This window comes from Rhopalosiphum maidis, chromosome 2 (assembly GCF_003676215.2).
Source record: "Rhopalosiphum maidis isolate BTI-1 chromosome 2, ASM367621v3, whole genome shotgun sequence".
NCBI lineage: Eukaryota > Metazoa > Arthropoda > Insecta > Hemiptera > Aphididae > Rhopalosiphum > Rhopalosiphum maidis.
The window spans coordinates 52219922-52247202 of NC_040878.1; the positions used below are offsets into that span (position 1 = coordinate 52219922).

The 27281-nt window shown below is 25.0% G+C and overlaps 1 protein-coding gene across 2 annotated transcripts in view; it reads left to right on the forward strand.

The window, feature by feature from the left end:
* LOC113552755 overlaps positions 1–27281 on the forward strand; it is a 206821-nt gene that overhangs the window by 36979 nt on the left and 142561 nt on the right. For both annotated transcript variants that reach the window (XM_026955661.1, XM_026955662.1), the window contains exons 2-3: positions 1059–1175; positions 8320–8587. In XM_026955661.1, coding sequence (XP_026811462.1) covers positions 1059–1175; positions 8320–8587 — 385 coding nt within the window. The remainder of the gene's footprint in view (positions 1–1058; positions 1176–8319; positions 8588–27281) is intronic.

The window sequence follows — 27281 nt, forward strand, 5'->3', positions numbered from 1 at the left end:
AATGTTTATAAACGTAGATAATGGAGACGTAAAAAATGTTTTTATGCGAACTACATAACATCGCTCGTGTAATTTTGATACTTTTATAAAGTAGACAAACTTGTTAGTCGTTACGTGGGTTTCACAAGTTACATTATAATATTATATTGTTGTTGAGGTCAAATTCATAGATCGTATCTGGAATCATCGTCGCTTGTATATCTCTTGTATCTCGATTTGCCGACAAATTAAATATAAACCACTAACTCTCAAATAATTTCTACCTGTAAATTTTCTTTATTTTCATTATTACTTCTGAAATACATTGCGAAGCACTAATAATAATAATAAGAATAAATTGTCATATTTGTCTGAAGCTTTTCGTCGTCTGGTGTTTTCTGAATTTAACTAAAGTACTTATACGTAATATATGACCAGCAAGTGTATACTATTAGTATAGCGTTTTTCTTTAACTGCACAGCTGCAGTGATGCTATTTGGTATTATAATATTGGTATTAGTTCCACTTGGCGCATGCAATATAATGTTTTATTGAAAAAAAAAAATAACATAGTACGTTGTAAACTATGAATAATTCCTCATTTATATTGAGTATATAAATGTACATGGACAAAAATACAAAAAAATAATAATAATAACGGAGAAAAGAAAGGATTTAGTGTTATGACGTCCGTACAATGATGAATGGCTTCTTAAATATAATGATCTTAAATGGTTTAATAGTCCTTCGGAAACCTACCTGCAGGTATTGGTAGTAGTAATTATGATCAACGTGGGCAGTCGTCATAAATATACTCAGTATCCGTAACTGAAATTTGAATTTTTCGAGTTCCACATTTAGGGCTTGGCATGGATATCTCGAGTTATCATTTGAACCCGTTTATGGTACCTATCAGATATTTTATTTAATTTATTAAATTATATTACTGTCTGTGCAGTTATCATTTATACTAGCCATACTTTGTTCTGTTATAATATACAGTTTGTGTACCTACATAGCTATATTATTTTTACTCCAAATTAAAATGTATTAAAATATAATGTCATTGTGTGTTCCAGGGTTACGAAAAGCGAAAACGGCGATGGTCTAATGTTGAGTTGTAGCAATGAATACTCTGAACCAATTAATGCTTACGTGCTTCCGGACTCTCATATTACCAAATTATGTTCAGCCAGGTGAATAATATAAGTGTTAACTTATTACTTTTTTTAGCCCGTAACCGGCGTAACCCTGATTAGATATTGAGTAAACTTTATTTAAAAAAAAAATTAAGATGTTTAAATTTTATTTAAAAAAAACATCGCATCGCGTTATAATTCAGTGTAATATATATATATTTAAATTAACTGTTAGCATATTTTTTTAAGTTATTACGTTTATGGTACCTATATACGTTATATTTTGTATAATAATAGTTTGCGTGTTTTACTGTTGTATTTGAAAACGAATAAAATATTTGTATTTACCAGGAAGTGTAAATTGGTAATAAAAACACCTTAGCGATATTGTTTTGCAAAAATATTTCTTAAATTTTAAATCTAAAAATGTAGTTAATTTCAAATTAGGAAATATAAAAACGTATTGTTAACAATTTAGTGTAGTGTTATAGAACAATGGGTGTTTAACTATTTCAACGTAATGATTAATAATGTTGTTATTGTAATATTTGATACAAATATTCATATCCAGGTATCCTTTATCTTTGTAAATATTTTTGTTCATAAAATATTGTTTACTCATCAATACTGGTAATATTATTGTTGTTAATGTAATCAATAGGCATTCAAATTAAGCTCAACTACTTTAAAATAATGTACTTTAATGTTATATGATTTCTATAACTATTATATACCTATAGGATACTCGTTATTTAGATTGTTTGAAAATGGTAAATGTCACTTATACATACAATGTGTGTATAACAACGTATACTATATACAACGTATAATAGATTATGGGGCTGAAAACTTTATGTAACTCATACGTATTTGTGACTTTCTCAATCAATTACCATATGTGTTTGTCACAATGCATCACTATAATATGTTCTAGATGACGTATTTTATTTTATCACTAATGATATAGGGATTTGGTAAATATAATGTGTACTTTATATGATGGATAAGCTGTATACATCTAGGAATGCTAAATAATGACATTTTTTAGGGTTGAATCTCCACTTAATACTATTACAGAATACATAGTGGTTTAAAGTGTACATACAAAGATGGTTAATGGTTTTCATTATTACCACTTATTCCTAGTGTAAAAAATTATATCTCGTGTCTCTTGCGGTATTATATGTATAATATGTTTCTATTATTTTTTTTATATATAAAAAAAAATTATAAAAATATATTATCGTTTATTTAAAACTGTTTTATGAATTATTTAAATTACAATTTTATTTTATTATCCACATAATATATTATATTATAAGGCTGTTACTGGTGGGAGGGTTTGGGGGTCTAGACCCCCTCCGGAATTTTTAATAGTAGAAACATTTTAGTGGTAAATATAAGGTATAATATAGCAGGGTAATATGTAAGTATTTATATTAAAAAAATATTGGACCTACCCCCTTGACATTTTTTTTAATTACAGCCTTGTTGTATTACATTATGACGTATTAACTGTTAAATATATAATATACTTGCACATTATTATACATGGTCGCTATAAATTTCCATATTTCCACGTTATGCTGTTTGCCAAACCAAATCATTGGAATTATATGACAATATTGTATCATACACATAGAAATGGAAACGTGTATTAAGTAAATATTTTATTTTATCACGTACACTGGACATGATGCACGCATATGTCACGATCTCGCAGACTCGTGGATGTAAAAAATATGTATATTTATAGAATTACACGTTGTGCGCCTGTATAATGTAGGACAATAATATTAAAATATAGTAGGTTGTACCTACGTTTATGTATTGGATTATTTGTGTGACTATACGAGTATTTAGAGCTTAGTGTGCAGCAGCTGTTGGATTAGGACTGCGCGGCGAGGCCCTGGGGGAGAATCGCGAGGGATACACGACTGGACGACCTTGAATCGTAAATTTTGTTTACGCCTCACAAACAACAGGGCTGACCTTTAGTATGGATCGTGTACTGCGCGCGCGGGGATACTGCGAAGCGCACATAACTTTTATCGATCGAGTGGCCCGGCGGCGGCGGTAGCGTGTGAGTTTTCGGCCATTACCTCTGATAATAATAATAATTATACATTGCCATCGGTGGATTTTTTATTATTATTATTTATTTATTTCATACAGATACGCGTTTAAGTAACATAATTATATTATATATTATAATCGTCATACATTATTATTATGCTGTCACTATATATATTTAATGTACATGGAGTGAAAAAATAAAACGAAGACGACTTGGTGTAGGTTTACGATTGATAACAATTAAATTATACGTATTTGTACTTACCGAACGACTTATCGTATAATAATTTACGCAAAACTCCGCACAGTCTGCATGTTTTATTTTTATTTTAACTACATCGTCGTATTGAAAAACGTGGGAGGCCTACGTTTATATTTACGTGGAACATAATAAACCTTTCGACATCCCGACGTTTACGTTTCACTTTTAAAATGGATGATAAAATGTAGGCTTATGCTTTTGGTTCTTACGATAATTTTATTCTAATACAAATAATATTCGAATAATATAGATTTGATTCACGTTGGAAATACCGTATATGCTCATATAGTTTTGTAATTTATCTAATTACCACTGATAATTTTCGTTGTACCTCTATATAATATGAGGTAAAATATAGTTATTAAAAATAAGCGCGCGTTTTCGGATACTTTAAACAAATTCAATTTGACAATATAAGATTACTTGCAAAACATATCATAATAATTATTATATTTTATTTAACCATATCAATAAGTGAAAAGAGTTTTATTATTTGGATATGATATTTTCCTCGTAGAAATTAGTCACCATACACGATGTTATAAACAATAGTTCTGAAATTATTAAGATATAAATATTAAATTTAAGAATTTTTTTTATATGATCCAACCAAAAAATAAACCTTAAATTTGCGGTCGGTGTAGATAGATTCTAATATTTATAATTAGTCAATAAAAATAGTAATTGTTTCACCCTGAATGTTTAAACGTTTAATTTTTTCTTGTTTATTTATTCGAATTAAGTTAACGGAAACAAATTAAAATTTTAAAAGATACGTAAATTATTATTGTTGGTATGTTAAGAATAATATATATAAATGAATGGAATTATTTATTTTATTTTAATTAACAATTTATTTTATAATATAGTTCTTTTGTAGTTTATATAGATCAGCTAATTAACAATGCCTATGTTTATATTACTTACTTATTATATACCTATAACGCTGTATACTGTAATAGTGTTTAAGTTTATTTCATGTTCATGGGATTGTTCCATTCCGGAGTTGAACATTATTGCTCTTAATTATTTTGACAAACAGGATATTTAAACTGTATATTGTTTCATTCCTATTTGAAATACAATTATTTTTCTTGAGTAAAAACAAAGCGTAACAGTAGTATGTATTCTAGATAACTAATGCTATAATTATTAAAATGTACACACACAAATGTATTTAAACATATGTGCACTTATTAGGAAATTATAATCATATTATTATAATTTTAAACTGATTGGGCTAAAAGCTACATTTATGAAACTCACGTTATTACATTATTATTTACGGACGACTTTGTAATGACACTCAGTTGTATATTATACACAATATAATATTGGTGGGTATACCAGGTATAATAATTGTGCGATGAAAGTCATTCATTTTTTCGCACGAGGACAATACGATCTTATTTCTTGACATTCACGATCTCGTACTATACATACCTTTCACTATTTTGTGGTTGTTAGATGATAACATATTATATTGTAGTCATATACCAATTACAAATTGATTTGCTATGTATAATTTGATTTTGCCCAATAAAATATAGAAAATAAGAAAAATTGTTGCAGAAAATTGTCGCATTATAATCGGCCACTTCAATCTCAATGTTAATCTAGAGTAATAGAATTGCATTATGTATACAGAGTATTCCGTGAGGATTTAATAGAAATAATGGAGATATCATAATTATAGATTTTTAATAAGATTCACAAGATCAAGAACTATAAATAAATTTTCATGTTTTAATTTATTTTAATGTTTTGGTAAAACAGTTAAGAAATATATTTTTAATATAACTATTTTCAAAAAAATTGTAGATAGCCATTTTGTATTTCATTTTTCTTAAGATATTGACTTTCAACATTTTAATTTCCTGATTTTTAATATTTTTTTTTAGTTTAAAAAAAAACTGTGAATTATTTAATACGATAGTGGTATCATTATATCAAACATGTGACCCGCGTGCTATACAACCGACGAACGTTTTCAGCGTTCTTTTCGAAAGTAGAAAAAAATATAAAAATTATACTTAATTATTTATTTTTTTTTGAAAAAAATTAAAACATGAAATATTTGTAGTTCTTGTCTCTGTGAATATTATTAAAAAACCAGAATTATGATATCTATTATTTCAGGAGATGTTGCAATGTGTAAATCCTCATGGGATAACCTGTATAATTTATAATAATATTAATATGCTTGTTACCTTCATTAAAAAATAATATTTATATAATTACCATTTTTAAATTATATTATAAAATTCCTTTTCCTGTACTCATGTTGTCGCGTACTTAACGACTTCGTAATTTCTCGATCGCATAAATTAATTTTTCTCGGATAGGTATTATACTATTGTAGACCTACTGATAAGTGACGACTGAAGGTTAAAACGTGAAATATGAGAATTGATACGATAGTATGTATTTCAATGTTACATTAATATCATTACGTGTTATAAAATAGGTAGCGATAATATCATAATATAGTAATTGTAGGTGCATTATAACAGTAATACATAACATATTAATATTATGATCCTTATAGACAATAATATTATATTATTATATAATAGTATACTGGTATTTGATGTATCAACTACTATCTACATAGATATTAACAACAACTTGTTTGTTTGGTAAGACGATATTGCTGTAATCATATCATGTATTTGGCTAAAAAATTATGTAAATATATACTATTAATAAAATAATTATTTATTTTCAAATCGTCAAGATATAAACACCTTATTAATTTTAAACATATTTTTATTTGATGCTTGTTTACATAATATTATATAGAATGATTCACTAAAAATTCTCAACTCATTTTGTCCTTAAATAATATATTAAAATTATAAATATATGGAGATTTTAATACCTTTAACAAGTATATTATTTAGATTTGGATTAGAGATCTAGATTAGAATTGGTTTATTATATAATTTAAGGAGTGTATAAAATACTATTGAATCGCTACAGAAACAATACAAGCTTTTTTATTTTTCAAATGAGAACTGCCATTTCTTTTCAATATTCAGATTTTTTTTTTTTGATAATGTTGACATAAAAATCTTTAATAATGGTAAAACATAAATTATAAAATAGGTTCTAATGTATTAATAGTAATTAGTAATATTTTAACACATAATCTTACAATCATATTACTATATTATATGTTAAGCTTATTCATAATTTTAAATATTCAAAATTTATTTTAAAAAAATCATCTATTTTGTAATGTACATTAAAGAAGAGTGTTTTATGTGAAAAAAGAAGTTTGTTCCACCACTACAGTACACTTCTTAATATCATACAAATTAAACTATCTTTGATTTTAGAATCTTAATCTTTTCATAAATACAAATAATTAAAATTTGAATAAATATGATCATAATCAAATAAAGAAAAAAATGGAGTTTGTATGCCTAGTAATTCATCCTGCACACTTTCGTTATGGATGGTAGTCGTATTCGATTTTTGTTAAAAATAATATGGATTCATGAATGAATATAAAATTAATTAATAACATATTTATATATTATATGGTACTGTAAATATTATATTACCTATATGCAATTTTATCAAAATTGAATCATAAGTAAATACTAGATATTGTTAGCTGGATGCGAATCAGATATTACGCAATACATAGTATGCATTTTTATATGGGTACTTAAATCGATCAATTGTTGAAATTTAACGCATAATATTAAGTTAGCGTTCTTACAATATGATGTTTTTAATGTTTGATATTAGTTTGTATTATATTCTGAAACTGTAATGTTTTTGTGAGTGGGATTACAAAACTGTTTTATATATTGATGAAGGAAAACTTTTTGAAACCAATAATAGACCAACATTCTTATAAATAATTAGATTATTTATATTAGATTCAAATGTTAATTATATAATTCTTGTACATTGTGTAATGCATATACTATATATAATAAAAGACCGATCAAATATAATTATATCAGGTACAATATTATTTTTTTTTTTTGTTTATGGATTTATGATTATACAATAGTTCTTACATTAGTAGTTAAATTAAATAATGGTTATCACAAAGGGCATGTTGATATTAAAAGCCAATTAATACTTAATTTCAATAAATAGCGAAAAATTAACCAAGTAAATATCTACCTATAAAAATAAATTATTTTTTAAATAAGTATTTAGGTATTCATAAACTAATTTAAAATTAAGTTAAAATTGGATAATATATATTTTTTAAATTAAATTGGTTTGTTTAAAGTAGACCATTCATTTAAAATATTTTTAAAAATAAATTTAAACATGATTATACAAATTTTAAATGTTTACTAATGTATTGTTTTGATATGCGATGCGACTCATTTTTTTAAAAATAGGACTTTCAATACCTATTTATTTTTTTCATACACCTAATACTTAATAATATATTAATACTTGGTTTAAAAAAACTAATGTGCTTTAATTTTTATATTTTTTTTTTATTATAATTATTCTTGGCGCAGCTTTAACAACTTAGGTTATTAGTTTACAATGCATTCTTTATAATGACAATAAAAATACTACGTATATTGTAAATTTTTAATTTATCAGCCTTAGTATTTTTTTTTTTTAATTTATTTTAATAAATTACTTATGATTAGAGTTTATAAATTGCATTATATACATTTTTGTAATATTTTATTTGAACTGCGATTGATTATTGAGTCAGAATATCATTTATACAAATAGATTTCACTTTGAAATTATTATTTTAATCAGTAGCTTGTTGTGATTATTTTCTAGTAAAATATCTTCTAAAGAAATATTTTGTTGTACTTATTTGATATTTGTACAATTCAAAGTTTATAATTATTATTTTATTTTTAGACAAATGTTTCCGGTTTGTGATAACAACTCACATTATTCAGTAACATACGAAACTTTAAAGCCGGTATTAGTATCGTCAGATACAGCATCTGTAGGCTATGGAAAACTGGAAACTGTGCCGCCACCTATTGGTGGAGCTTCTGGGAAGAAAATAACGACTGTCAACGGCGGAAATACAACTACCCCTAATATTTGTATCGAGGGTGGCCGCATTGAATTTGTAAAGTCTCCAATAGATTGCGGTGATGAAAAACAAGACTACCTAAAGGTAATATTAATAGAAAGCGCTAATGTGATTATTATTTTTTAAATATAAACTATTTCAATGAACAGGTATTTTTAATAATTAATAATATTATAATATACTATAAATTATGAATATTATTCGTTTGTAAGAATTCTATAAGTTTTTTTAGATTTATTAACGATACGAGTAATAATTTGTTAAATTATATTTATCGATTACAAAATAATAAAATTTAAAAAGTTATATTTAGTCGTATTATGGTTTACAATAATAATAATAATAATCAACAACTCGTAATATAAAAGATATAATATGCTATACTTACTTGCAATAGACAAACACACACGCTTGTATTATTACATGTATTGTTATTTGTAGCTTATATAATAGTTTGAATTAGTAATTACTATGATGTACGTTAGTCTTAAATAATGTTATAAAAAAAATATTGTTACAAAATATGAAGAACTAAAATAATAAACTATATTCGCCGAATTGTAATAATTCTAAGTCAAAAAATGTAAATTATGCGTACACATATTATCGATGTTTATAATACATAAATACACTTAATACATTCCAAGCGCCAGTTTAGAAAAAATCTTAAATAACAAACAATTTTTAATCACCTTATGGTAACTTTTAAATATAGAGGTTTCATCGTATGGATTTTATTTTATTGAAACACATACCAAAAAGATTTATTGAACAAAATAATAAGTTGAAATAATTGTTTTTCATTTTAATTGTTATTAATTTAGTTTTGGCTTTTGGCTCTTGCAGCACATTTAATATATTAAGTATGTATTGGTTTTTGAAGAGGCTTATGATTATATATTGTAATCCAGATCAACAGTAATGGGTTATTAGTTGAAAGCTTTGCGCGAGCTTAGGTGAAGGATTACACATTTTGGCGTAATGGAAATTATAACCCCAAGAGAAATCTACTCTTTTGCTTTCTTGTGGCAAAATGTCGGCGCAACAGCTAGGCAATTTTAATGCGTTTGTGCTTAAGAATCTTTAACCTCGTATTTAAATTAATATTATTAATATTAATGTTTATTTTTGATTACAATTTAAAAACTTGTGTACATAAATTTACAGATTTTATAGGCTTAGATGATATTATTTATATGTGTTTGGATATTATTTCAATTATTAGTTATACAGTACGGCAGACGTTATCTTCTTGTAAACTTTATTATTTTATTACCATTATTATATCGGTTGTAATATATACAGTACTATATTAACTATTAATACAGTATTTTTTATATAAGTATATATTTGTATCGTTTTGTTTGCTTCTAGCGGTAAAAATCTTTATGTGTATTTATGTTTATGAATTGAAAAAAGGAAACATCAGGGTCTTTGGATTTATTCATTATAGATAGCCTTTTAATAGTTTCTGATACAATATAATAATATTTATAAACGCCAGTTGGATAGTTATATATATATGTTATTATTTTTCAGTATTATTCTAAAACATTTTGAAAGAATGGTATCGAATCTTTCAAAAATGAAGGTTTGAGTTTTTTCTTCTTATAGGTGAACCTTTTTGTTGAATAAAAAGGAAAATATAAAAGTGTGTGTCCATTATTCTCACGACATACTGTTTATTAAATTGGAACGTGCTGTGAACAATATAGCTCTATAGCAGTCAATATAAAATTGAAAAGACCTTCGGAAATATTGAATGAGAAATAAACTCTGATGATGAACTTCTTAGATATTCAACGTTATAACACGAAAACAATATTGTTTCAATAACATAGAGAAATTGAAAAATTCCCAAATATTTGTTTGTATAATATAAGTTTGTGTGTTATGCATTGCAATATTTTAAAATATAAATACTATTTATAGTAACAATATAATGTGTAAATAAACTCTAAAAGTTTAAAAATAATATAGTTTTTCGTGGTCCACCACTAGATAAGCGTGTTAGATATTCATATCTAAAATATTGTTTTGTGAAATATTAAAAGCATATTATATAGCTAAAAATGTATAAATATAACATATTAAAAAGAAATTTAATTTTAGAAAATTAAGAAAGTATGAATAAAAAATTTTTAATTTCTTATGAAAATAAGAAAAAAATCATAAACAGACAGGCAAACAAATTAAAAAGCTTAAATATGTGAGGATTTAAATAATAAATTTAAAGATTTATAATAATCACATTATTTCTTTGATTTTTATATTATTGCTATAGATTTTCAAAATATTTTTAACTTTATATTATATTCTGAAATTTATTTTATCCATTGAATTATTTCAACTTTGGCTATCAAAATTAAACTATATTATTTTTTAAAATTTTTATCATCGTTTTTATTAATGAGTAATAACTAATGAATATATAATATTTTAATTCATTTATAAATCATGAAACTAATTTAAATATCATGTGCCGGAAGACAGTCTTAATTTTTGGTAAACAATTTTTTAAGCAATTATTTTAATAATAATATTATTATATTTTTTAGAAATGTCCGTTTTTTCCGAATTATTTTAAAAAAAGTATAAGAAATTTTTTATTTTTCCCTTCCAAAAGTACTATCTAGATTCAATTCACTGACAGAAATTTTCCTCAAAGTTAATGATCATGAGCATTTTTCTACTAGAAAAAAACAACATATTATATTATAATAAAATCAATACATTTCTACATTAATATATTTTTAAATGGCTGTTATAAATTAATTAACAGAAATAAGACTACTCATGATATTAATTGATAAGTATATAAATTTAACTTTCAAAATAAATTATTTAGCTGATCCTTTGATCTTATAATACATAAAATTTGATAAGGAATAAATGTTTTAACACCTTAAAGCACGGATAATAAATTATAATATTATATATTAACACTAAATATTATTGCTTTCATATAAAATGTTCAATGTACATACACGAACATGTACTTTTAATCAAGGCGCGGTCTATTAAGTATTATCGTTTAATCTATTATTTGATGCCTTAATATATTTCAAAGCTTTCTCGTTAATTTCAACTAAGCTCGTCAATTAAGTAATAAGTATATGGATGTTTCACGATAGTATGTTTAATACTTGAGCTAGAAAATTATGTGCATAATTTCAAATTAATTATAGAATTAAATTTAAATTGCTATTGCAGTCATCTTAAACAGAATATTGTTATTTAGATAACGATAGTACTTGATAACATTTTATATCAATGTAAAATGTTAAATAATTTAATTAATTTACAAGTTTAATGCATAGGTACAAATTATGGTTGTAAATGTACTTGAAAAAATGAAATTTTATTTTACATACATTATATATTATTATATTTCATTATATATTATATTATATAGCATTACTTTAAAGTCGAGCAGAAAAACTTTAAAGTTGAATGTAATATTTTGAAGATTTTTAATGATTAAAAAAATCAACATTTATTGGTGAATATACTTTAATATATCTCATTATTTTCATAGGATTTTTTTATACAAAAATAAATAATAATAACTGTTTATTAGGTACTAGCTGTCCCACCCAGCGTTGCCCGGGAAAAAGTCACCTCAGGTGAAAACCGAGATTTTTTTATATTATATTATATAATAATAGCTGACCCGGCAAACGTATAATGTTTGTTATTTCTTCTAAGCGGTTGCTAGAATACTAAAAATATGTCTAATTATTATTTTTTTTTTAAATTTATTTGAATTAATTTTGTTATAGTATATACCATCCCCTATTTTAACCCCTTAAAGCTCTTTTTTAGTATTAAAAGTAGCCTATGTCCTTTCCCAGTGGTTAAACTATCTATGTACCAAATTTCATTAAAATCGGTTCAGTAGTTTCGGAGCCTATTCAATACAAACAATCAAATCTTTCCTCTTTATATTATTAGTATAGATAATGAGAAAGTATTTAAAAATTTGTGAATCATTTAAATTAATATAATTTTAAGTTGCTTATAATGTATATTGTGAAAGTTAATACGTTTGATCAAAATAAATAAGTTTAAGTAGATAAATTATTTTTATAAAAAAACGAATCTGTTTTATGTGATGTACCTAGTGATTTTTATATTTATTGAAAATCGATATACATATATGCGGTTGTATTTTAAAGTTTTTACTCTGTTTATTCTTGTTCAGATAATATAATTTTTATTATCTTTTTATAAAATATATAATCATCTACGAAGTCTTAAGAATTTTGGAAATCCTATTACACCGTCATTGTAATATAATATGATTTAAAGTATGTTATATACATTTTAAAAATTTTATCACGTAATTCATACAGTATATTTACGATTAAATATTTTTTAGTTATAACTATGCATAATGTGTGCCTAACTATATTTTTTTAGTTACAAAAAATCAATTAGCCATGTTTTCCTCCCTTCGGGACTTTTCCTTTGGGACCCAACGTCACGGGGATGCCGTAAGAGGATAAAGTGAGTCCTTTGGGACCTTTAGGAAAGGCGGTACATGTACACACACATAAACATTTTGGTCGTAATTCAAAATCGCACATAACGGATTTAACGACGGTCGAAGGATGTGCTGGGGGGGTCAGTAGTAGACTGCTTCAGATTGTCGAAACGTAATCCTTTTAAGAGCAAGGTCGTTGCTGGATTAGGTTACTATAGAATATATAAGGATTATTTCGCATTTTAGGTGTCTGCATCGACGATGCAATACTATGTAATAGCGTGTAATTTAGAATACAAGTATATACAAGTATAATAAGTTTATCTATCATCGAAATATATTATCTACTGTTTGTATAAGAACTTTTTAAAACAACGTGGATAATAGTTATTCTTTTAATTTATTTATCAATTTTTGATTTGTCTTACAAATCAATTTTTCACATCAAATTTAGTTATCTATAATAACTATTTAGTTATAGAACAATATTTAACCACTAATGATATTTAAAAAGCTATCTAGAAATTAAGTTTGTATGTAATTATGGTATATTATAATATGGTATACACTTGGTGTAAATAGTAAAAGTTTTAATTTCAGAGTCTAATCTTATTATTTTACAATAATACTTTAAATACAAATTCCACAAAATCTGTATAATGGTTATTTATTAACAGTAGATAGGTACTTATAGTTTTGAAACCCGTCTTTACACAGTTAAATTGCAACGATATAGTAGCTGCAGTACGTGTGTCGACTGTCTATTTTATTTAACGTTGATCAACTTTTAATGATATAATGTTATCTGTGAAGCAGTAACTACTATACTTTATTATTATTTACTATTCAAAATTACATATACTTTAATCTATTTATTTAATGTCTATGATTAAATTAATAGCGTGTGTATTACCTGAATTTCGTAAGACATCCTACATCCTACGACATGATTATACGGGTCGTATAACTTCGTACGGTGAGGTGATGCGGATTTGTTTAACATTATTCGGTAGGTAAAAATCGTAGATATATAAAAAATATATTAAATATATGTCTATCGTTTAACTTAAGTCATATGCTGGAGATTAAAGAACAAATATAAGTACATAAGGAGGATAAGAAATCCGAATGCTTCAAACGTGTATAATAAAAAAAAAATAAACTATAGAAAAAAGCTATTATGTTTGTTCAGAATATGAGATCTTTAGAGGAGTAATGGCCGCCGAAGGCGGTTGAAATAAAAATATAATAGTATATATGTATACTAACTACAGTGACTGTTAGATCTTCCATCTTTTCGGCGATTTTATTTATTTATTTTTTTATTCTGACTTTGCGGTAAAGAGACAAGTGGAAAAAATGACTTTTGAACGGACTTAAAAAAAAAATAGGGGAGTTGCCACGAAAAAGGGACGTATAATAATAATAACATTCTGAAACCAACAAAGAGCCTCGTCATCGTACGCATTACTTCCAGCTTTTCTGACTAATGTGGCCTAAGTTTCCAACACGCGGTAGCGACCCCAGAACCAGTGGCAATTCATTTTGATTCAATTTATTTTTATATATTGTCTTCATTCCGGAAACACTTTCACCCTTATGTCGTGGGAAATAATGTAAAATCAAAATATGAAGAAAAAGATCAGTATTGTGGCTAAATGCCAAAAAGAAACTAAATTAGTTTAGCGGTAAGTTTGTTAAAATTGTTTTCCTTCTTTTTAATATTTCCATATATCAATCATAATTATTGAAAGGACATGAAATAATATTTTTGTATTCGTGTTAACAAATGAAATAATTGCATTCATAACTTTAAATGGTGATTTAAATATGAAATGATTTATCATTTTTATAGTGCATATATTATAAATTATAGGAACATATATATTTTTCACAAATTATTTACTTGACAAAAATAATAAAATTAAAATAAATAACTGTTCGTGAGTCATTGGTTATTAATGTTATATATATATATATATATAATGTTGACGATTAAGTTTGATATTTTTTCTTGGCGTATTTACACTTGTATATCATAAAGGTGTTTTAATGGTATTATCAATTAGTACTCGTTTTGACAGTTTGTTGGGTTCATGTGTTTTGTATGTAAAAAAATTAAATAAGAGGGGTTGAGAAATTGGATTAGTCGCAGCAATGCTGTCAGTCACATGACGTGCACTCACTGAACAATGTGGGTACACCCCACAATATTTCGTTACACTTTTTCGTATAATGTTTGTATCACTATAAATGTTATAGATTTTCTATGCATTTTGACATTTGTGTTTTGTTATATAAATAGTCGTAAGATAGTTGTTCTATTTTATCGTATACTTTGGTGGACCAAAAAACAAATAAAATATGAAAATAACACTTGTATATGCACGAAAGTATAATATATGTAATATGTATATTTGTTTACTCTGAACGTATACAATATTCTTTGTGTTTTACTTAAGACATTAAAAAAAAAAATTCATTTATAGTTATTCAGTTGAAATAATGAAATATTTAATGTTAAGTTTAATATCTCTTAGCTGAACATATTGTACATTATATGGGTAATTTATTTAGTATGAAATAATACATAAAATTATATAAACATTAATTTATTATAGTAGTATTATAGTATAGTATTTTTGATTAGAAATTAAATTTACATAAATAACACTTAAATAAGATACATTTTATCATTCACACATAAAAAATTGTTATTCGTATAAATTTGGAAGGAAATAAGTATAAGATACACATAACATATTATTTTATTTTAAGTAATTATATATTATATAATATAAAATATAATAATATTATATTATATAATATAATAATATATAATATAATAATATATAAATATATTATTATATATTTAAGTATTATGGATATTATTATATCCATTTTAAATCGTGATTTAATAAAGGAAACAAGTGCTACAAGACGCATGATTAATTTAGTGGTGAACACGTTTCACTCGTATTAGATTCAACTAAGTAGACAATTCAAAGAAAATTCATCAAGGTTTCAAACTGTTTTAAAAGATGAAAGTCTCTTAAATTATTTCAATAAATTCTTTAAAAGTTCAAACATGATAATTTATAAATGTTCAAAGATAGAAAATTAGTCTTCATATTTATAATACCTAACTATCTCTATCTAAATATATAACACTTGTTTTTACAAAAAGTTATAACATTTAAATAATTAATTTTAACGCGTAAAAATACTCAACTCGTAATATTTATCTTAAAAAAAAAAAAGATGAAACGATGACAGAATCTAATTTTTTGTGTTATGTATGTCGTTTCACACTAATAAGTTATGAATAAAAAATATGTGAAATTAATAATAAAAATCTCTAGTAATTTAATACAATTACCTATTTTATAGTTGGAAAGTAACGCGTAATAACTTAAAATAATAATGAACGAAAATTAATGAGAATTTAGACGAGTTGGTCGTAATTAATTGTTTCATCTATGTAGGCAATGATATACTTATTATACATGGTATTATCATGTTTGTATGTTTGTACCAATATTATTTAAAATTATTGTGTAATATATATGTGTAAAACGAACGAACTAAATCACGCTGAAACTTTTCGTGAGTCGTAATTGTTATTATTATTATACAAATATTTTTAGTTCATCACGTCCAGCGTGGTTTTTATATTTATAATAAATACGTGACTATTGTGAGTTGTCATTAATAATCCGACTTCGACGGTATTTATATATACATATACATAGTGCACGAGCATAAAAATGCAACAGCGGTGGCTACAATTTAGCTCTTATTGTTTACATATAATATGCTAAACACGACGGTACTCGCACGTACAACGGTCTGGTCGTCGCCGCAACGTTTATAAGTAGTTGTGGGATTTTTGGTACCTAAAGTAAAAAATAAACGACGAAAAAAACGATAGAAAAAGTCCGTGGAGGGCCGTAAATAACTCGTACATAGAGATAATTGTTTCAGAGAGGCGATCAATACGGTTAGGCAGCATTGCGATGCATTATGACTATTGTTTTTGGCGGATAGGCATGCCACGCATCCTAGGCGATTTGTAAAAACGTTTGTTATTATATTATACTACTATAGTCCTGTAGTAGTAGTACACTAGTACATACTCGTATACAAGCTAATGCTAGTGTATATAGGGTGGGTCGCCGTATTTTCCCATAATGTATATTAATACTAGTATATTAGCGACAACACGAAAAAAATGGAGAAAACGTGCAATGATCCACCGGGTGTGTACACTATTATATACGGTTCTGCGTGAAACAAAGGATGTCTAATTTCAATGAAGTTTCCGGTGTGCACAGTATACCGAAATTTGGCCGGCGTTTGTGCGAAAACGTTACTTTTATAATTCAAGCTCATAATAATAATAATTACATAATATCGGATGATGGTGTGTAATAGTAATCGCGTATCGTCGAAAATCAATATTTGTGGGGACTGTCAGTATTTGATAGTTCATATTGCAAAAGGAACGCGGTGAGTGCACTGCTATGCTGCAGATGTCGATGATCTGCACCCGACAGGCAATTATAATAGAGAGAGAGATAGAAAGAGACTGTATCATATATATATATATAATTCGCGGTGTTGATCTTTGCCCGTAGATAATATATAGTGACGAAAGGTTTTCGAAATTACTGAGTTGAATCATGGCAACGTTATATATTACGATTTTTTTCGACGTACCTAATATTATGTTTTAGTTTATTTATGGGCTATAGTTGTTTTATGTTTTTGTGGAAATGTGATTTTAATGTCACGAAATAAGAAATAATAATATAGCTATAAAATAATATATACTAAATTAGTCATACATATTAGTACCTAGTAATTACTTGATGATTATGTCGTGATTTATTAGCACGTAAATTATATTGTTATTGAATTAGTATTTTCCGACCGAGCACACACAACTCTACCTAATCACTGTTGAATATTATATTTATGAAATATCGTGAATACAAATTGTTCTATAGTTTCAGTATACACTTACGGGGTATTCAGTATTTTGCGATTGATAATCATCGTTAGCTTAAAATATATTTTTAATATTAAATAATAAATCTGTGTGACGTATATTAAATTAAAAGTGTGAAATACTATTTGTTTATTACTATTATGTAATTTTTTTTATTGACCAAAGAGATATGGAATAAAAAAAAATGAATACAATCCATTATAAGTATAACAGATAATCTATATAATTATAATATATACACAAGAATCAATTTTCAAAAATCATTAATCCCAAAAACTTTTGTTAATCTAAATTTACAAAAAACTATCGATAATTCTCCATATTTAGTTTCATTTTATTTAGTTAATATTGTTTTAATTCGGATTGATGTTGGTTGATATTTTATCGGTAGTGTGAACATTATTTTATTGAGTTTTAATAAAGTTTTATACATGCAAAATATAGTTTAATTTTCTTTTTAAGATTGTTTGGTAATAATATATACTGATGATAAAATAAATCGTTTTTAATATAACATTTTCTCAGAAAATTAAAGCAAAATTGTATTATGATTATTGGTTGTATTATAAACAACTATATACATTATAATCTATTATTTGTATAATAGTTTAGATTTTATGTATTATTATTACCTAAATTTTTAATGTGTCCAAACATATTTTATTTTTGGTAGGGTTGATGATTTATAAAATGGTCACATTTTTATTTTTACTAATTAAATAATTTAAAACGTATGAGTCGTGACAGTCATATTTTAAATAATGTATTTGTTATATTTTTAGTATATGTTTTTTGTACTTTACTGTTGTTTTGAATGTTTATATTACGAAAATACAATAATAAAAATATCATTGATTAGAATAATTATTTTTAATAATAATAATAATAATAATAATTAATTATTATTTATAATACAATTATATTAAAATGTAATATAATATCAATTTTTAAAATAGAATTTTTTCTGTGGTTTTATTAATAATATACATATATACACGATATAAATAAATACCTTGAATATGTAAATAATAAGTACTTATAGATACTATAGCGTCTATAACAGATAAAGAGTTAATTTTTTTTTTTAATACGATAAAAAATAAACAATAAATCTATTTAGTTATTTAACATTGATCTTACTATCTCTCTCTCTCTCTCTCCTCTTTCACCTCTGTTTTAGTTATTTAATGTTTAAAATGTTTAAATCAAAATGTGAACTGTAAATATTCTTTACTATTCTGTATTCTAATTATAAAATTGAATAACCTAAATAATTTTCAAAATAACATTGAAGTTGAAATTAACTGTGACATAAATATTATAATTTATTATGTCAACCCAGATTGCTATTATCTGTACCACTGTATCAGTCTGGTTGTATGTGAAATGTGAATGATTGATAATTGAGCGGGATATAAAATAAATCACCCTTTCCGTTGTGTCGTGGTTTTGTAATCCAATCCTTTTTTTCACTTTCTTTCTTCAATTTCATTGAGTTCTTTTTTTGTCTCGCTAACAGCTACAATGCACGTTCGTGCTGTGAGCATGTTCGGCCAAGGGTCGAATTTGTTCAATTTCCTGGGGGACCGGGTTGTCCTCGAAACAGAGATAGAAAATGACACATATCTCTTCTCTCTTGGCGTACAATGTATTATATTGATGTAAGATATACTTTATTAGTTTTTTTTTTATTATTATTTTTTCGTCACAAGGACTAGAACGACATTTTTTTTTCGAACTAACCGACAAACGTCAAACAACATTTTCTCTTATCTCCATGGATTTTGGTAAGGGTGAAAATGTAATAATGGCACTCATCGTTACCGTTTTCACAAAATTCAGAACCATTGTGACACACGTGGTACTTTGGAATTTTCCCCATATTATATTTGACGGGACTGTTACTTATGATTTACACTTTGACTTTCATTCTCTGAAGAATATTTTTTCTGTTAATTTGATAGGTTCAATTTTAAGATCATGTATACTATAAAATAATATCTGTAGGTACATCAAATAGCCAATGACCTATAGATATCTGTGTGACATACTATGTTAAACCGTCCGCAAATAGTTTGGTTTCTAAAATGTACATATTATATTGTATATTATCATACAAAATAAGAAAATTATTTGTATAATATATTATTATTATTTATTTGTGCTATAAAATATATATATTTATGTTGGTAGATTATACAGATTATAAATAATTTTCGAATAATAATAGGGTTTTTAAATAACAAATAAGTCATTATTGTTCAAAATTAATTTTTTTGTTACTTTTTGTGTATATACTGTATATTATATATTTATTAAATTTAATGCAAATATTCCTGTAACAAAATAAAATTGTATATGTTAATATTTTACAATTTCACACTTAACACTAATATTTACTAACTTTAATACAAACAAGATTGCAATAATAGAAAGGAATGAGGGATCAATTTCAGTTTTTTTTTTTTGTAAAATTGATTTTAAACTACATTAGTTGTCTCCCTTAATAATATTTTTAAATTATCTCTAACATGCAAATAAGAAGGAAATTATTTATAATACTTCTCTATCTCGTCAGTTGTCTTAAGTATAATGATGAATAGATGTTTTGGAAAGTTTAGCCACCCACGAATATTAGATCCCTATTCCTCATCTTTACCCTAAAGCATAAAGGGTTAATACCAGGAAACATCATGATACACATCCTAAAGGGTTGTTACCAAAACTTTACCAATAAACATGAGGCCTGGGGTATCATACACCCTCTTGATTTTATTACCATTGGTTGTGGTGTAATTAAAAATTGAGAGTTAATAATAATGTAAAAAAAAAACCTGGAGAATGTGGAACGAGTGATTATCTTAGATTCATTTTAATTGTTGTCCTTAAATTATTCTCAATTGTTTCTAATACATCTTGAATATACATTATATTATAACTATTGGTGCACGTACCAAATATCTTTGTATGTGTTTAAATTTACAATTGAAAAAAATAGTATTTGATAAAATTTGTATTTAATTACTATCGTATGTTGAGCTTGAAACATTATTTTTTTTTAATGCCTAATATTCTATTCATCAAATACATAATTTATGTAATATTAATATTGGTAAACCAACAAGCTTTTTCTCTTAAATCATATGATTGTTTAAAAAAAAAACCTCTGAACGAATAAGCGCACGAATGCGTTGATTAAATTATTTTCCTTTTTAATCTTTTGCATACATAATTAATTATACGAGCAAAATTTGCTCGTTTTTAGTTGATTATTAAGTGGTTTATCAGTAAATAATATTTCGTATTAATTAACGTTTAATACTTAGATATTTTTACAAATTATTGTTTGCTTATAAATTACAAGCATATAATAAATAAATACAATTATTTGTTGTAACTAAAAATTTAACGAAGTCTTATATAATATATATTATATATTGTTTGTATCTTTACTATAAAGTATAAATACACATTATATACCTTTTTGTTATAGTTGGTTTGTTTTGGTCTTTGAATTAAAAATTATTCATTTTTATTACAATGTAAAATATATTTATGTGTATTTTATGGTGGAATAATTTCATAAATTAAATTATTTTAAAACATATAGAGTTTGAAATAAATCTAAAATACTACATTATGTATAACAATTATTGTTTAAGAATAATAATTATCGACAACATTCAATTATTAAGACAATCTCACTGAACCATGATATTATTATGTGGTAGTAGTTATTTGACTGATAAAATAATATTTAATGCTATGTTATCCTAGAAACGTAATTTAAATCTGTGAATTTGAAATCTATTCGATTTGTATAAGTTATTGGTTAGTGAAACAAATGTAATACATTTAAATGGGCTTCCACAGGAATGAAACGCATTTCAAATATGTATATATACGTGAGTGGTGACGAATTATTGGTGTGCGTAATAGCGGTCGTAATTCCAGTGCACTTTCAGATTGTATAGTCATTAGGTAAACTGTGGATTTCGTTTCCGGTCATTTTGCTGTGAAGACGATAAAAGAACGACACAATGCAAGCAGGCAATTTTAAGGCCATTAGCTTTTCGAAATCGGCGAAAAAACTTTCTTCGCATATATATTATGTACATTCCGAAACTTCATCAGAAATTCGTGCTTAGAATATCACTAAAAAATAAGAAATGATTGTATTCACGAAATGCTATTAACTTAATATAAATGATTTTGTCTATGAACAGAATTACGACATTTTCATATACTTAGGTAAAAGTATAGCTACAATCAGAGTCGTCTTAATAAAGATTTTGAGGACTAGGAGAAAACTAATGCAGGGGCTTCTAAATCATCATAACACAATATAAAAAGTTATAAATAGTTTCTAACTGATGTGTCTTATAACTGAAATAATACCGGTGTAACTTTATAATAAAATAATAATAATTTGGTCAATTATATTTGTTGTACAATATTAACAGAGGTGGATTTACACAATTGTCGTCCCTAGGAAAATTTTATATTTCCGCTTTATTAAATTAATCAACGATAAAACGTAATTTAATTACTTATTTAACATAATTACTAAAAAAAAAATAAATCAAAAGACTGATACTAAACAATAATTATTGGTGATGTTCATAAACTGTTCTAATCAAGAAAATAGTATACCAATACAATATTTATTAAAATATAATCTATCACCGTTTTTTGGAATGCATTTGACGCCCTGAGCAACTGTCTACTATGTCTGATGATAAATCCACCACTTCATACTAAATAGAGTTAAATAAATTAATAGTATACTTAAACGCTGAACAACGCACAAATAAAAATGAACATATTTATTTATTGGGCACTTAATAATTGCTCATGGTCATGCTAATATCTTCAGTTATTTTCCGACTCTACCATGTTGATACTTGTAATAACCAAATTCTACGAAGAAATACGGATATATTTTTATCATTAAACTTTGTATTCCGGGCTTGTATTGATTTCGATATTATGGCGACAATAATAAACGATAATTATTATTTTTTAACATAACTGAAAATGTACTATACTTAATAAAATAAACTACAAAAAATAAAGATGATTGTAGTACCTATGAGATTTCATAAAGAAAAAGATTTTTATAATAATAGGCTCTAACGGGTAACGCTAAGTAATCCTAGTAATCCTAAATTGTATGTTTTATATACTTGACTAACATACAAGTTCATATGAAATTTTTAAAGGGGCCCCAGGAATTGTTCAAAAACATGGCTTAGGGTAAAATGGTTCCATTGATTCTTCATCCTTCTCTAAATGATCCATGATAAATTATATAATTTTTTTTTGATTTTCGTTCAACTGTTGAGCGTGTTCCAGAAATATTGAAGGCTTAAAAATTAATTGGACAAGAAAAATTCGCTCTTTCGGCTAAATTAAAACACCACCCGTGATGAATAATATGGGACCGAGGGGGTGGTTTGTGAGATAATAACAATGAGCACATTCTCTCGGCCGAGAAGAGACCCTTGAATATTTTAATGCTCTGGCTGGAGATTTAATTAGTTTTTCTCTGTGTGTGGCGAAATGTTCTTTCCCCTTATAGCGCAAAACAACCGAAAAATGTATTAAGAGATAAAGACCATTATTATACGTATCATTTGTTTGAACGCATTTCTGCAAAACGATTTGTTATCCTCGAAAGTATCTCATTTATGACAAGATCAACAATTAGTTATGACGTGTGCGATAACACCGTGGTCAAATCATATCATAAATATAATGCTTAATACTTTAAATCAGTTTGCTTATAATATTCTAAATAGTTTTAATTTTAATTAGAGAGGAAACTATTGAAATAGGACGTTCTTTTACCGTCTAAATAATTTTACTGTCGTTATTGTTGACTATATTACTATTATTTTCCTTTAAAAAATATGTTAAATGTTTATGTGAAAAATCTAATATTCAATCATTACCGACTTTATAATCCCGACGTATTACAACATAAAATCCAATTACTATCTACATAAATTGAATTGTATCTGTTACACGTTTAGAAAATATTTATAAATATTAGTTTTGGATTCTATATTGGAAATAGATATTGATCTTGTGTATAATTATATCTTCCGAAATTTTAAATTGATTTATTTATGAGATAAATTAGTTTTAAAGTGGTAATTTTGATCATTATACCTGTCTTTTATTTATTTTATTTTGAGATATAGATTATACTTCACATGCACATATATTGTATACAATACATACATATATATATATTATATATACTTACATGTAGTTACTAGTTCATTAAAATAGTATAATATTTTTAATACTGACGCTTATTTTATTACTGAGTTAGCATAACGGTAATATTGTCGTCAACATAAATCATTATTACCTTTATATTACTTTTAACGAATGGTTTTATAGTAGTTAACATTTTATTCTGTCGAAATAGTGGACAAAGATTATTAGATTACAACAAAAAACATAACATAATTACAATAAAAATTTTTTTTTCTAAAAAGCTTATTCATTTGGCGTTTTCCATTTGTGGTAATAATTAAAAAAAATAATAATCATAATAAAACCAAATTCACTGATTAATTTTGTGATAATTATAATTTTGTGACATATGGCTTGTAAAATTTAGTTAGTTTTGGAAAGTTTATTTAAGTCTACTGAAGTATTACTTAAATACAAAATAATGTTTTTAATAATTCCATTAACTGTAATATATGTAAAAAAAATTAAGATCATAATGATTTATGCAATATAAAATAATCATTTTCGTTTTTGTCTAATCTATAATTTTAAATCAAATTAAATTTTATATGTGTACTATATTTATCAAAAAAAAAAAAAATATTACTATAAAAAACAAAAACTAAAATTTAAACCTATTCTTTTTTATTTTGGAATTTATAGTTATGAAATGAGGTCACGTTTAAGATAGTAGAAAACAAGTATTGTTTTGTTGAATGGTTATAAACTTTTTGAAAAACTAAAAGTAAACTGTTTGAACACGACTGCAATAATTTTTAATTTTAATTTTTACGTTAGTTTACGTTGTCCATTTGATATTTGTTGTGGGTTTGCTAGTAATAAAGTCACCCGGGACATAGATAAAATGCAAATAGAGATTGAATTGTCTATCGTAATTGATTAAATCTGAGCCAATATTACACGATTAATGCGTTTGACTACTTGTGTATACATATATAGAGTAAATATTTTATTGAATAATACTCATCAATAGTCATCATTTATAAATCTATTTACGTTGAAAAATTACTTTTACATAATTTCTAGTCAAAATAAAAACAATTTTTTTTTCTAAAAAATTATTTATATTTAATTTCTTATTTAAGCTTTGGTAAGCGGAATGGTAGACTAAAATTTTACGGGGTATCCACGTATCTTTCCACTTCGCTCATTTAAACTATAATTACTTATAACAAGATTAATGACTTTAATGCGTTTATATATTGTTTCTTCTTAATTATAGAGTATGCTAAGTAAATAGACAATAAATTTCACACCGTTTCTCATCAAATACTCTTAGTTTTTAGTGCATATTTTTGCATTTTTTGATATTTTTAATTATAAGAGGAGCATACTTTGAGCTTTTAGTGTATATTTTAATAGTTTATTGAGAATCAATTTTGGTAAATATTTTTCATGAATCAAGTCCAATAATTATATTAAACTGCGAATTTGTCATAAAATCAACAAAGAAAAATGTTCATCTTAATTGTCAGTTAATTAACTATTAATAGAATAGATTAGATCTATATTTGCTGTATTATTGTTTTTATATATATATAAATTACAAGTACATAAAAATTGAACAAAGTAAAATAATTAAAATAAAGAAAAAATTAATTTTTAGTTTAATATGGGCAAGTGTATTTTTATGTTAATTTTTAATTTTCTGATAATACAATATAGAGTATATTTTGCGTACAATTTCGATTTTTGTGAATCGAAATAAATCGAAAAATATTATACTTCAGATTCAGAGTATGAAATTAGAAATATACCTATGGTGTTATTAAAAATAGTAAACATTTTAAAAACTATAACGATAAAAAATATATTTTTTAAATTAAATGTTTTGTTTTGATTAGAAACTATTTTTTTTTTTTTTTTAATGTTTATAGATTTTAAATTAACGAGTGTTATCCTATAAAATAATCGCCCAGTAATAAATACATAAAATAATATATATTTATTAAAATTTAAACATGTTAAAGGATAATTTTGTATAAATCGCATTTAAATAATATTAAAAGTATATAAAGGATGAAATAATATACGATCGAATTAATTTTTGGGAAAAATATATACAGAATTACACTCCATCCACGTATTTATCATAAGCTATTGCCTACAGGTATCGATTTCCGATAAAGCCGCAGTTATTTATTCGATTATGTTCGTAATGAAAACAATAAAATAAATGTATATTTTTTTTTCATTGATTTTCTTTCAAACGGTAAGTCACAGATCTTTTGTTCGATGGACTTATGCCAACTACCGAGTGTCATTATGTGTACATGCGAAAGTAAATAAAAGTCGGTTATTATTGCCGCTCCGGATGGTGTTGTATTATTTTTGGCCAATATCCAAAATAACGTCGCACGCTTATTCCAAAAGTCGCTGAAGTGATCCGTTTGTTTGTGATAAAAAAAAAAAGTTAGAAAATATATTTGTAGATATTTATATATTTAAATCGTGTCAATCATCATTTTTTTTGTCGGTTACTATATACAGAAAGGGTAACTATATTTTGTTTGTGTATATTAAATCGTCATTTTATTTTTTTAAACCTCCAAATTTATAATATATACATATGCATATATTGAAAACCTGCAAAATAATATTTAGTATTATTATTATTATTATATTATTTTGTAAATAATTATAATATATGTGTACAAAATATGTAGAGATATCGTTTAAGCTCTTGACTCATAAATCACAGATTAAACATAAAAATAATTTATTATTCACAATTGGTTATCTCGAATACAACATTCATAAATAACGTATACAAATTATTTTACTATTAATAGTTTTAGATTTATTGGTTATTGAATGTATAGAACATAAAAAGTAATTGGAATATTATAATATAAAGTATAGTTTAATAGTTATTTACTGTATATTTAACAAATAAAGTAGTTATTTTAAAAAAAATATATTTTATTTGATTAAAAAAAAACATTTATTTGTGAAACAAAACAAATATTAATATTTATTATTTTATTGTTCTTCAAATGATTTTTAAAAAAAAA